At 45.3% G+C, this 13,790-nt stretch overlaps 1 protein-coding gene across 1 annotated transcript; it reads right to left on the reverse strand.

Annotated features, from left to right (window-relative positions):
• Nucleotides 1-351: 351 nt before the first annotated feature.
• LOC124973419 (olfactory receptor 2T8-like) lies at nt 352-1,515 on the reverse strand. Its single transcript, XM_047537358.1, has one exon. The coding sequence runs from the start codon at nt 1,513-1,515 to the stop codon at nt 589-591; it is 927 nt and encodes a 308-aa protein (XP_047393314.1). The 3' UTR covers nt 352-588.
• Between the last annotated feature and the right edge of the window lie 12,275 nt (nt 1,516-13,790).

A 13,790-nucleotide genomic window follows, 5' to 3' on the forward strand; every position in this document is an offset into this window, starting at 1 on the left:
GAGTAAAAATTCATTAAAGCATAAAGGTTTACTGATAAAGTAAAACAGAAAAAAAAGCAGATATACAGAGCCACATGAATTCAGTAGTTCCCCCTTATCTCTGGTTTTTGTGCATCATAGACTATGTTACCTGAAATCTACTACAAACAGAAAAACTAAAACTGAAAATCCAGAAATATAAAATCAATAAGTGTAGAATCTGATATAATCTGCTTCATCCTGACCTGAAAAGATGAACCTTCTCCATTAATAATGAATGAGAAAAGAATTATAGGTGGAGGTTGCAAAGATCTTTGCTAAGAACAAATATATATGTGAAATTGCAAAGAAGGAAAAAGAAATGTGTGCTACTTTTGCTCTGGAACCTCAGGTTGCAAAAGTTATGGCCACAGCCCATCAGAGGTCAGCTAGATAAACAAAGCATTCACAGAGAGGCTCTGTCCTCTTAGGTATCCACTGTGCACCTTGGACCATATCTCCCATGAACAAGGAGGCATCGTGGGAGATGATGACTTTCCTTTCAATTACACAGACTAGCTCTGCACAACCATGAAAACTGGGAGAAATGTGCACACTATTAATAAAACATCAAGGCCACACACTGGCCACACACTTTCTCAGGGCCCCCTTGACCTCGCTGTTCCTCAGACTGTAGATGAGGGGGTTCAACATCGGGGTGAGGATGGTGTAGAAGGCAGACACCACCTTATCGTGGTTAGCTGACCTGAAGGATTTGGGTCTCATGTAGATAAAAATGGCAGCTCCATAAAAGAGCCCTACCACCGCCAAATGTGAGGAGCAGGTGGCAAAGGCCTTCTTGCGGGCTTCTGTGGAGCGCATGTGGAGGACGGCAGCCAGGATGAGACCGTAGGACGTCAGGATGAGGCAGCTGGGCACTAGGAGCATCAGCACACAGCAGACGTACATGACGTCCTGAAAGACAGACGTGTCAGCACAGGCCAAGCGCACGAGCGTGGGGGCCTCACAGAAGAAATGGTCTATCTCACGCCCACTGCAAAACGGGAAGCTCAGGGCAGTAACAGCCTGCATCAGGCCGTCAGCTGCTCCCAGGAACCAGGACCCCGAGGTCATCCTCAGACACAGTGGCCAGCTCATGAGAGTGGGATAGCGCAGTGGGTGGCATACAGCCACATAGCGGTCATAGGACATGGCTGCTAGGAGGAAGCACTCTCCACCTCCCAGAGTGAGGAGGAAGAAGATCTGCAAGCCACAGCCAGTAGGGGAGATGGACCTGCTCCCCGTCAAGTAGTCAGCAGCCATCTTGGGCACAGTGGTGGAAACCAGCATGGCGTCCATGAGGGACAGTTGGCTCAGGAGGAAGTACATGGGCGTGTGGAGCCAGAGGTCCCGATAAATCAGGAGAATCATCAGGACATTGCCCACTAGGGAGGTGAAAGCTATTATCAGAACCATCCCAAAGAGAAGCTGGTGGGCTCTGGAGTGGTCCAAGAGTCCTAGGAGAATGAAATCTGACGTGGCGTTCCCACTTCCCATGGTCTCACACAGAAGAGACCCTGCCAGGAGAAGCAGGAGAGAGCTTCATTATGTAAAATGCCCCATGTGACTTACAGTCTTCTAAAAAATTGCTTGGGTGCAAATGAAACCTATTTCAGTTCCTTCATCTACTCTTTCAGCATGTTTAAACTGAGATAAAATTAACCTCAAGTTTTTATTTCTCATTTCCAAGTTTCACATGATAAATGCCTTATAGGTTGAGTGTGATTAATTGGCACAGTAAATACAAATTCTTGAGTAGTTGCAACTGACATGCAAGAGAGGCTTTTTTGTGACTTGGTCCCCGGGTAAGTGGGTGAGCAGGAAGTGGTTCGTGTGTGTTGTTCATACTGGTGCTTTAGCGGTGCCATGCACAAGCAGTACTCTTAAAATGTGAATTGTCAATATTTTAGTTTCATAAACATGATGAACTTACTTATGAAGATTCTTAATCTATAACACATAAAAATTGGCTAAACTACCAAATTCACATCATTTTCCCCAACACTGACTCCTCTGGAAAGCCCTTTTCTAAAACTGGAGGACTTACCTTCTCAGATCGAAAAGAGAGAAGAGTCTGCAGACAGAAGCATAACTCAAGTTGGTAGTACCTTCGTTACTTTAGGGTTTACACTTGACATAATCCGGGTTATGGGATTTCATTCATCAGTGCAGAGCTCTGTTGCTCAATGCACACTTTCATGAATCCCTCAACAGGGTTTTGGTATCGTCCCTGGCAGTAACAAAAATGCACTATTTACTGGCTAACGGGCAGTGAACTGTGGAGAAACATTAACTTCTTCCTCATTCCCCACAGAATCTAAATCTTTAAACCAATTTTTGCATTCAATCTGCTGCTGCCAGAACTGGATAAAGAAGCCCAGTACCGGACAGATGTGGCTACTAGTCCATCCTCAGGGGTGCTGCCCACTTCATCATCCTCACATGGCAGAGGGTGTCCATCTCTTCGGGAGCACCATGACCCATCCTAAGTCCAAGTGCTAGTGGTGACTTGAGAGGACACCAGAGAGGGCTCACTCCACCCCAGAGAGACACTGCTCTGTCCAATATGTCTTCATCTGCCAGCCCCTGTGACCTGCACAGCCCTGTGTCTGAAGCATGCGCCCTGCCCCTGGTGACCACGTGAATAGCCCGGCCATGGTTCTCAGAAGGCTGAAGGGACCCCCAACCCATTCTTCACTCCCACAGCCTCTCATTGTTCAAGATCGACCAAGCTTTACCTGTGTAGAGATCATGCTGCCATTAGGTAACTGTGGGGTGTGGGACCAGTTCCTTTAATCTGTTGCACTGCACTACACATGTTTAGGTGGCAGTAACACAGTGACATTAGGTACATTCACATGTTGGCACAACTCTCACCAGTATCCATCTCGAAAAGGCTTCTCATCTCCCCAAACGAAACCATACGCCATCAGAGAGAGCCCCGTTCCTCCTTCCCTGCCACCAGCAGCCTCCTTCTCTCTCCCCCTGTGAACTGGTCCACTCAAGGAAGTCCACTTGGGTGAAGTCAATCCAGCCTCGTCTGTTGCACTTCCTGCTGACCCTGACCCCGACTCGGGTGCAGGGTGCTGCTTCCCGGGTCAGACTTCCCTCCTCCTCGAGGGTCACTGATGCCCCACCGGCTGTGTGCAGCACGTTTGCTTATTCACGCACACATCTGTGGCCACCTGGGCACTTTCACACACTTTGCTGAGCATTAACATATGAGTTTAATGGACTTTTACAGCAGATGTGAGAGCTTTTACTGGAATAAGGTGATATCACTTGATGAGAAGTTCATGTGTTTTCAGAGAATAAATTCAACAACCACCATAAAATTTTAGTTCAGAAAATACACTTTCTTATTACAAAGTTTCTACTTGTGTTTAAATCATTTTGAATTTAAAATCATTACCCCTTAATTTTTCAATGGGGATAGGGGATTTGTATATGCTTTTTAAAGGTAAAATAAGTGTATCAATGTGATTTGCCATTACAAATCTAATTTTCTATTCAGCATACTATAGCATTTAAATTCAAGGAGAGATCAATTGAATCTTCCAAATAAGAAAATGAATAGCAGGTAGTTATTTTTGGAAGAAATGATAATGGTTGACTTTACTAAAATTACTATTTGTATATTCATATTACACAAATGAAGTAAGTCGACACTAGTTAAAATATTTGCAAAGCTCTGCAAATAGGATTATTTGGGATTCATTTCTGAAACAATGATCATGGATACAAAGTATCGTTGAAATGAGTAAAACAGCATCAACTCCTCCTGCAAGTGAAATACTAGACGCCATTGAAAGCGGGAAAGGAAGCTCAAGTCCCAGCATTGGAGAGGTCCTTGTCCTTTCTTCTGTGTCTTCGCGGAGTCAGAGATTTCCTACCTACCTTCTTCCCTCTGCTCCCCTGGCTTTTCCTCAGAGCGATGTGACATGGTGGCTTTTCCCAGGTCTTTGCAGTGCTGTGAGGAGGCAGATAGACCCCTGCCCTGTTTTCCTTTTAAACCAGTTTTTGGGTAATCACAGAAACATCAAGACAGTGCCTGTAATTTTCCTTTCTATAGTTTTTCAAACTCATTGCCCAACTTTGATATTCAAATGGTAAGTTCCTTACCCAGTTCCCTGAGAGAAACCATCAGCATTTCCCGTAACTAATGGTACCATACAGATCAGTTATTTGACAGAAGCGGCAGGTTGTGAGGAGAACCAGGCTGGGGAGCACCAGCTAGCACACACTCCAGCTCTCCGGGGGGTGACAGGACAGCTCGGAGGACACTGTCACACTGGTAAGCATGGAGCGCTAGGATTGGCAAGACTTACCCGCGTGAGGGGAAAGTGGCTGCAGCGGGCTGCGTCTGCATCCCCTGTGAGAAGCATGGCTGCCGCCCCTCTGGCCGCAGGAGCCACCTGCTGCCGCTGTGTCCAGGGGCCTATATCAGTGCCCTGCCCTGCTCGGGGGTGTGGCCTGGCACCTGCTGGGGCCGGAAGCACCGTCTCATCAGCCAGAGCATCAGGGTGCCACACTTCAGGGGCCAGAGCGGCTTGAATTTCAGGAGTGTTTTCAAGAGTCCAGGATTCTGACCTTCTATGTCTGCTTCAGAAAACTTTGAGTCATTCAATAACAGAGAGTCAGAGGGAAATGTGAATAAGCATTCGTGGAAAGGATCTTGATTTTAAAACACGTCAATGAGTGAAGTTAGGTTTCTTTTCTGAATTTCAATAGAAGGGAAAATTAAAAAGTGAACCACTGAGACCAGCGTTGTAAAAAACTAGAAATGAAGCCCAGGGTAGAACTCAGCTACTTTTTCCCTTTTTCAGCTAAAGTTGAGAGAATCAACACTAAACTGCATGTGCTGATTTTTTGTGTCTATGAAAGTTTTATTTTATTTGTATATTTGCATCTCTGTGTCTGTGCAACAAAATCCATTGTAACAGCAGCAGCACTGGGGAGAGGCACACAGCCAGGTGTCTCCTGTCAGGGGACATTGACTGACCAAAGTGGCCAATCCCAACCAGATTCAGAAGGTGATCGATCAAGCACGTGGGGACAGTCTACATTTAAAGTCAAGTTTTCTTATTTCTTGTGAAATATTTGTAATATGTTTAAAATAGCTATTGAAGTTATTTCCATTTTAATTTTATTGAAAGAGACAAATGAATAAAGTGAAAGAATCATAATGCTATAGTGAGATCATTATGCCAGAGGGAACTCGCCTATGATGCAGATCGCCTAGGTGAGAAAAGGGAACACTCGTCACTAGACGACACAGCTCAGGCATGCAGAGCTGAGGGAGGACAAGCCATCGAGATTCGGTCTTGCCAGGAACTGGCCTTGGTTTTCTTTTAAAATCGCAGAGCTTAACATAATGTCAGTAGGCTAGCAGATGCTAGGCAGAAAATGGCCTCACAAAGACGTCCATGCAGCAACCTCAGGAATCGGTCAGCGTGTTAGGCTGCCTGGCCAAGAAAAGGTTGCAGACAGAATTAAATCTTCTAATAGGCTGATTCTCAAATATGAATTATACAGGTCAGTCCAACTAAGGAGAAGGATGTTAAAAGTAAGAGGCGGGCAGGAGAGAGGATGGCCGAAATGCCTGAGTGAGGAGTTGGCCCAATACCGCTGACGTCGCAGCTGGAGACAGGGCGCCAGGGCCGCAGCACTAGGGGCCTCCGGACGGAGGGATGGCGAGAGGACCCTTCGGCCCACGGGCTTCCAGCAGGAGGCAGCCGTGATGTTAACCTCCCTGACCTCGATCTCGACCTCTGTCTTCCAGAAGGAAGGCAGCATACTTGGATTGTTGAAGTCACCAAGGGTGCGTTCAGTGTTGCAGCATCAGCAGGAAATGAAGTCATGTCAGCATCACACACAGGACATCTGTTGACCATGAGAGGCTGGGAAAAGCACAAGACCCTCAGTAATGGGGTCAGAGCAGGGGGACCCAGGCACTGTGCCCAGCCTCAGAGCACCGACCAAGCGCACTCCCGGCTGTCATCCCAAAACCAGTTGCTGCGTTAGCCTTGGTCTCCTGCGCCTTCCCTGTTGGTGGGATATGAGGAGATCCCTCACCTTGGAATTGCTCCTGCCTCAGGAAATAACAGCAGGAATCAACAAATGGGATGGATTCAAACTAAAAAGCTTTTTCTCAGCAAAGAAAACTATCAACACTGTGAAGAGAGAGCCTGCAGAGTGGGAGAAAATCTTTGCCACACACACTTCAGATAGAGCACTCATCTCCAGAATCTATAAAGAACTCAAAAAACTTTACACCAAGAATACGAATAACTCAATCAATAAATGGGCAAAGGAAATGGGCAGACACTTCACTGCTTCACAGAAGATCTACAAGCAAGTAACAGATATATGAAAAAATGTTCAACATCCCTAGTAATGAGAGAAATGCAAATCAAAACTACCCTAAGGTTCCATCTCTCCCCAATTAGAATAGCGATTATCAAGAATACAAGCAACTATAAGTGTTGGTGAGGATGTAGGGGAAAAAGGTACACTCATACATTGCTGGTAGGGTTGCAGTGTGGAGATTCCTTAGAAAAGGAAGGTTGTAATGAACCACCATTTGACCCAACTATCCCACTCCTTGGCCTATACCCTAAGGACTTAAAATCTGCATACTACAGTGATGTAGTCACATCAATGTTCACAGCAGCCCAATTCACAAGAGCTAGATTGTGGAACCAACCTAGATGCCCTTCAATAGATGAATGCATAAAGAAACTGTGGTATATATACACAATGGAATATTATTCAGCCATAAAGAAGAATAAAATTATGGCATTTGCAGGTAAATGGATGGAGTTGGAGAATATTATGCTAAATGAAATAAACCAATTCTCCAAAATCAAAGGCCAAATGATTTCTCTGATAAGTGGATGCTGATACATAATGGAGAGTGTGGGTAAGGCAAGAATGGAGGAAGGTTTGAATTGTGTAGAGGAAAATGAGGGGTGGGGTGGGGGGAATAAAGATAATGGACTGAGACAAACATCATCACCCTATGTACACGTATAATTACACAAACAGTGTGACTCTACTTCGTGTACAAGTAGAGAAATGAAAGTTGTACCCCACTTATGTACAATGGATCAAAATAATAATTTAAAAAGACTGCAGGAACCATGAACCCTTCCAAAGTCACCGCACACTGAGTGCCCAGCACCCACGACTTTTCTCAAGCCCTCTTGACGAGACCCGCACCCCTGAACCTGTTGCTGCGTGTTCCTGCTCACCCCAAGGTGTGCCAGGCCAGGCTGCCCACCCTGGCCCTGTCCTTGGTGGTCCCTGCGGAGCAGGGAAGAGAGCGTCTCTGAGAGCTCTGTCGTCTCTAATGCACTGGCCAGCTGACATTTCCATTCGGTTTTCCCTGTACAGGTTGGAGTACGCATAAACGGGACCTGCAGCATGTGTCAATTTTCTTCATTTTATTTTCCCCAAAATCATATTTGTGAGATTCATCCATGTGATATGTACCTTCCATTTTTAAACACTGTATTTGGTGCAAAGTTACCTGTTCATTCTGTTCTGCTGTTAGTCGAAGTTAGACTCATTTTCATGTTGGTGATGGTAGAAATGAGGCTCCCCAGACACACTTGTACAAGTGTTTAGTAAATATTTTTATGTGAATTTGGGGGCAACTATGCCTCGGAGTGAAATTGGCAGGCCGTAGAGGATGGTGTTTAAGTTTTTGGAAAACACAGAAATGTATTCTCTAAAGGCCATGCCAACCAGCGGCAAGAGAGTTTCCCTTACGTACGGAACAGCAGGTGTTGCCTTCTCTTTTTAACTTGAGACCTGCTGAATTTGAAGTAGTAAGTGACGATGGACATAATTTGGACTTGGCTCCTGTCTGCTGAGGCTGAGGACCTTTCCAAACCATTACTAACAGTGCTGCGAACTGACACTTTAAGATGATTGGGCTTGTTTGCTGAGCTTGGGGACATTATCTAGGTATCAGAGATTTTTCACAGTGTAGCTTGGGGCTATTCCAGCTGGTTTCAGCTGCTTGCACTTCAATTGTGCATTTTAAAGTAAATCTTTCTTCAGTTTATTGATATTTTTCTTCATACTTGGTGAACTGAGGGATTTTTCCCACCTATAAAGTACTTCTGCTCTCAAGCCCTGAAAATGTTTGCCTACATTATCTTCTTGAAATTATTATTTCACTTCAATCTTTAGATATAAAGTCACCTGGGTTCATCTTTTACATTTACTTTTGCTATAAAAATAGGTCTCTTTTCATGTGTTTGAATATTCAATTCAATTGGCAGCTTTCCTCAAAAAGACAAGGGCTTGCTCACAGCCCTCTCGTCTTAAACCAGAGATCAGGGCGTGAGTTCTATTGTGGTTGCCCTGTTCTGCTTTATTGACCTGTATTTGTTCAACAATAATCACTTAATTATCACATTTTAAGTAAGTTCTGTTATTCTATAGCACAATTTTATTTGTGGAATTGGAAGAAAACTGGAAAAATGAAGTCTTTTTGAGTTGCTTTTGTCTTTGACATCATTGCAAGTTCTGTAGCATGTACGCACGCACACACACACACACACACACACACACACACAGACACACTGACAGGAACTTAATGGAGGACCGTGTGTTCTGAATCAATTTAGCAGGTAAGTTGGGGAAATTTCCCCTTTAAATTTCTTGTATAGTTGACAAGCAAAATACATTTCACCATTAGTTGCCATTTAATTCATTTTTCTCAGCAATATTAATATTTCTTCAGGTGGTATTTTCACCTATATGCAGAAATTTTATGAATCTGGTTAGTTATTTGATGCTAATTTAAAATTTAATATTTGTTTATTTAGTTCATAATGTTATCTAAGTTTTATTATAAGTTCTCTTAATCTCCATTCCTTACATAGAATTGAATAACCTTCTTTTTCCAAACCAGTGTTCAGAGAACTTGGGGTCCTGCTGTTCTACTCTCTGGCAAATGCATCCAGATGTGTGCCGCAAGGCGACTGCTGTAGTGCTCACACCACCGGCTGCAGGTGTCCCAAAGAGGAGCAGCCAATCCCTGTCACCAGAGGAAGTGCTGGTTAAGTCGGTGAGTCACAGAGCAGAATTTCACGGATGAGACAGCAGTAGGATGAGTTGGCCACAGAGACAAAAGCTCCACTGTCAGTCCTCACAAACAGCTCAGTGAAGGCCAAATGCACAAAGTGCAAGTCACAGATGTGCAAGGCACACAAAGTGCAAGACACAGAAGTGCAAGACACACAGAGTGCAAACCACAGAAGTGCAAGACACAGAGTGCAAGACGCACAGAGTGCAAACCACACAGAATGCAAGACACAGAGTGCAAGACGCACAGAGTGCAAGACACACAGAAGTGCAAGACAAACAGAGTGCAAGACACAGAAGTGCAAGACACGCAGAAGTACAAGACACAGAGTGTAAGACACACAGAGTGCAAGACACACAGAATGCAAGACACACAGAGTGCAAGACACAGAGTGCAAGACAGAGTGCAAGACACAGAGTGAACGACACAGAATGCAAGACACAGAAATGAAAGACACAGTGCAAGACACACAGAGTGCAAGACAGATGTGCAAGACACAGAGTGCAAGACACACAGAAGTGCAAGACACACAGAATGCAAGACACAGAGTGCAAGACGCACAGAGTGCAAGACACACAGAAGTGCAAGACACACAGAATGCAAGACACAGAGTGCAAGACGCACAGAGTGCAAGACACACAGAAGTGCAAGACACACAGAGTGCAACACACAGAAGTGCAAGACACACAGAGTGCAACACACAGAAGTGCAAGACACACAGAGTGCAACACACAGAAGTGCAAGACACACAGAGTGCAAGACACAGAATGCAAGACACAGAGTGCAAGACACAGAGTGCACGACACAGAATGCAAGACACAGAAGTGCAAGACACAGAGTGCAAGACACACAGAGTGCAAGACACACAAAATGCAAGACACAGAGTGCATGACACAGAAGTGCAAGACACACAGAGTACAAGACACAGAGTAAAGAAGCACAGAGTGCAAGACACAGAATGCAAGACACACAGAGTGCAAGACACAGAGTGCAAGACACACAGAATGCAAGACACACAGAGTGCAAGACACAGAGTGCAAGACACACAGAATGCAAGACACATTGCAAGATGCACAGAGTGCAAGACACACAGAAGTGCAAGACACACAGAGTGCAAGACACAGAATGCAAGACACACAGAGTGCAAGACACAGAGTGCAAGACACACAGAATGCAAGACACATTGCAAGATGCACAGAGTGCAAGACACACAGAAGTGCAAGACACACAGAGTGCAAGACACAGAATGCAAGACACACAGAGTGCAAGACACAGAGTGCAAGACACACAGAATGCAAGATGCACAGAGTGCAAGACACACAGAAGTGCAAGACACACAGAGTGCAAGACACAGAAGTGCAAGACACATAGTGCAAGATGCACAGAGTGCAAGACACAGAAGTGCAAGGCACAGAAGTGCAAGACACACAGACTGCAAGACACAGAAGTGCAAGACACACAGAGTGCAAGACACAGTGCAAGACACACAGAGTGCAAGACATAGTCATACAAGACACAGAAGTACAAGACACACAGAGTGCAAGACACAGAGTGCAAGACAGAGTGCAAGACACACAGAGTACAGACACACAGAGTGCAAGACACAGAGTGCAAGACACAGAGTGCAAGACACAGAGTGCAAGACACACAGGGTGCAAGACACAGAAGTGCCACACACCTGCATGCAAGCAACAATACATGCTATGACTTGTGTGAAGAACTCTTCTACACTGTTGGGGGGATGTAAATTGGTGCAGCCTCTGTGGGAATCAGTACTGAGGTTCCTCAAAAAACTAAAAACGGGCCTCCCGTATGATCCCACTGCACCACTCCTTGGTTATTTATCTAAAGAATCAAAGACATCTCACTTGGGAAATACATGAATACCCGCATGTATTGCAGCACAATTCACAATACATGGAACAAGGCCAGGTGTCTGTCAACAGATGACTAGGTAAAGGAAATCTGGTATATAAACAAAATGGAGTTTTACCTACCCACGAAGAAGAATGAAATCATGGAGTTTGCAGGAAAACAAATGGAACTGGAGACCATTGTGTTAAGTGGAATCAGCCAAACTCAGAAAGGCAAATGCCATGTTTTCTCCTGTGTGGGGACACTACAGCAAGAGAGGCACAAAGGAACCCCATGGAAACAGGATGGAGACAGTAGGGCAGACGAAGGGGTTGGGGAGCAAGGTGGAGAGTACAAGGAGGTTCTGGAGGGCTAAATTGAGCAAAATCCTACTGTGTGCATGTCTGACCATGCCACAATGAAACACGCCATTCTGTGTGATTGACATTCATCAATAAGATGTTTTTAGAAGGAGATATTTGGAAATTAAATACAGAAAAATAGTCTTCAAATGGGACAGACTCTTTGTTATAGTCACTTTGGGTGGACACAATCAGGCTCATTTTGCTACTAAATATATCACATTGCAAAGAATAAACACAGAATACATATTTTAATGCATTCATGAATAAATGGAATATTGTATGTACAAGGTGACTACAGCAATATGGATTTAACCAGGGGAAAATGGGAATTCCCAGTTCTCTCTACAACCTAATCATGTGAACAATACTATCAGTGTGGATCCTAGTGGTGCTCCCAGTAGCATTTGAAGAGCGTAGGAGTGTGAGTTTGTGTGTTGTACAGAGCTCACTTCTATCTGTATTCCAAGAATCACAAGTGCCGTGGTGTTGGACACATCGCTGGAACCCCAAGAACCTCAAGTGAGTGTACTGATTGGCACAGTAATTACTTTTAGGATTGCTGAAGGAGCGAAAGCAAGTTTATAGACAGTCTTTAATTAGTTACTTACATCTAGAAAGTCATCAATAAGCAGCGGCCACTATTCCTTCCATCCATTCAAAAATTGACATTTTTCCAAGGAAAAAGCAGAGTCGTAGGTCTACATGACAAAACTGAGTGAATGCATCTGACATCGGGCTGGCCCACAAGCAAGTCCCCACGCTCCTGGATAGCTTAACAACTTCCTGCGCATAACTGGGAAAGGAAGAATGTATATTCACCTGTGATTTACTGAAATCGAACAAATGCACATTAAACAAGACAATTGTTGTTTTCATACACTAGTACATGAGTTAACATTTTTCTTTTTCTTTTTCAGTGCTGAGAATGGAACTCAGGTCTGGAGAATGCCAGGCAACTGCTCTGCCACTAAGCTACATCCTCGGCCCCTGGCGTTTTTCTTTACATGCATAACAGTCAGAATAAATGACAACTAATTTCAGGGAAAGATTTTTTTAAATATATCTCTATAATCTGTTTGGTACTTTTTAGTTTGAACTGTATAGCTGGTCTTTTTCACACGTACCTTTTTATAGGTTTTGGCTTTCATTCTAAGATGGGACACAAGAGAGTTAAAATACCCAAGACCCTTGACATTTCCTTCAAGTTTGTTCACAGCCTGTAATAAGGACGATTGTGAGCTGGACCAGGTGGCCGTACCTGTAATCCTGGTGGCTCAGGAGGCAGAGGCAGGAGGATCACAAGCTCAAAGCCAGCCTCAGCAACTTAGTGAGGCTCTAAGCAACTCAGCAAGACCCTGTCTCTAAATAAAATATAAAAAAAGACTGGGAATGTGGCTCAGTGGTTAGTGCCCCTGGGATCAGTCCCCGGTAGGAAAAAAAAAAGAAGGCCGACTGTGGAGTATTAAAGTGCTTCTGGGGAACACAGCTGTTTGGCTGTGGACATGAGTCCTCCCCCAAAAGCTCCTGCTAATGCAGGGATATTCAGAGGTGGATGTCTGGACTGTGAGAGCTGCGATCTAATCGTCCATCCTGGCTTGAATGGGGACTCGCCGTGGCACCTGTGAGCAGCGGCAGGTGGCTGCAGGAGGTGGTGGCTGGGGCGTGTCCCGGAAGCCTTCTTGTTCCCTGGGGCCCTTCCTCTCTCTCTGCTGCCTGGTTGTCCTGAGAGCTTAGCGGGCTCCTCCGCTGCGCCCTCTCTCCCCTCCGCACCAACGCTCCACCCCACCCTTTTATCCTGGTGATGACCACGCCCCCCACGGACTGAAGCTCTGGAACCATGAGCCCAAACACGCTCTCCCTCCTCTGACTTGCTCTCCTTGGAAGCTTTGCTTTCTGAGTTTTAAAGTGTGTATATGGAGGAGCTGAAGAGAAGGGTGGTGAGGATGCTGGTGAAACGTAGACACTGTGATTCCTCATAATTGCGTGGATTATGATAGACTTCTTTACATTTGGAAGAAAAACAGACAACCTGAAGGCTTTGCAGGATGGGGTGCTGCCAGCCGCCAATGTCCCAGGGGTGAGGCTGACCTGCAGAGGCAGCTAACGTCCATGGCTGTGGCCCTGGGTCACCAGGTGCAACTCCCCACCTGCCTCGGCTGCTGTGGAAAGGCCAGAGAATGTCCTCTGGGGTCCTTCGGCTCTGGGAGTGCCCCGGGATCACGTGGGGGAGAATGTGGGTTTACACTGGGTTTACCTTAACCGACAAGTGAAATAAGTGTGCGCTCGAATGGGTAGCCTGTGACGTTCTGACGGTGTGCACTGTCACACTCAGCCAGGCCAAGCCTGCCTGTCTCTCAGGTGCTCGTCACTTCTTAATGGTCCATTCAGAACCCTTTTCTAGTATTTGATGTAAGCACTACGTTCTTTTCAAATCTCAGGATACTTATCCTGAG

The sequence above is a fragment of the Sciurus carolinensis genome (genome assembly GCF_902686445.1).
Source record: "Sciurus carolinensis chromosome 19 unlocalized genomic scaffold, mSciCar1.2 SUPER_34, whole genome shotgun sequence".
Lineage (NCBI taxonomy): Eukaryota > Metazoa > Chordata > Mammalia > Rodentia > Sciuridae > Sciurus > Sciurus carolinensis.

What these genes read in the sequence shown, in the direction of transcription:
- LOC124973419 (XM_047537358.1), bottom strand. Translation starts at nt 1,515, where the DNA reads ATGGGAAGTGGGAACGCCACGTCAGATTTCATTCTCCTAGGACTCTTG.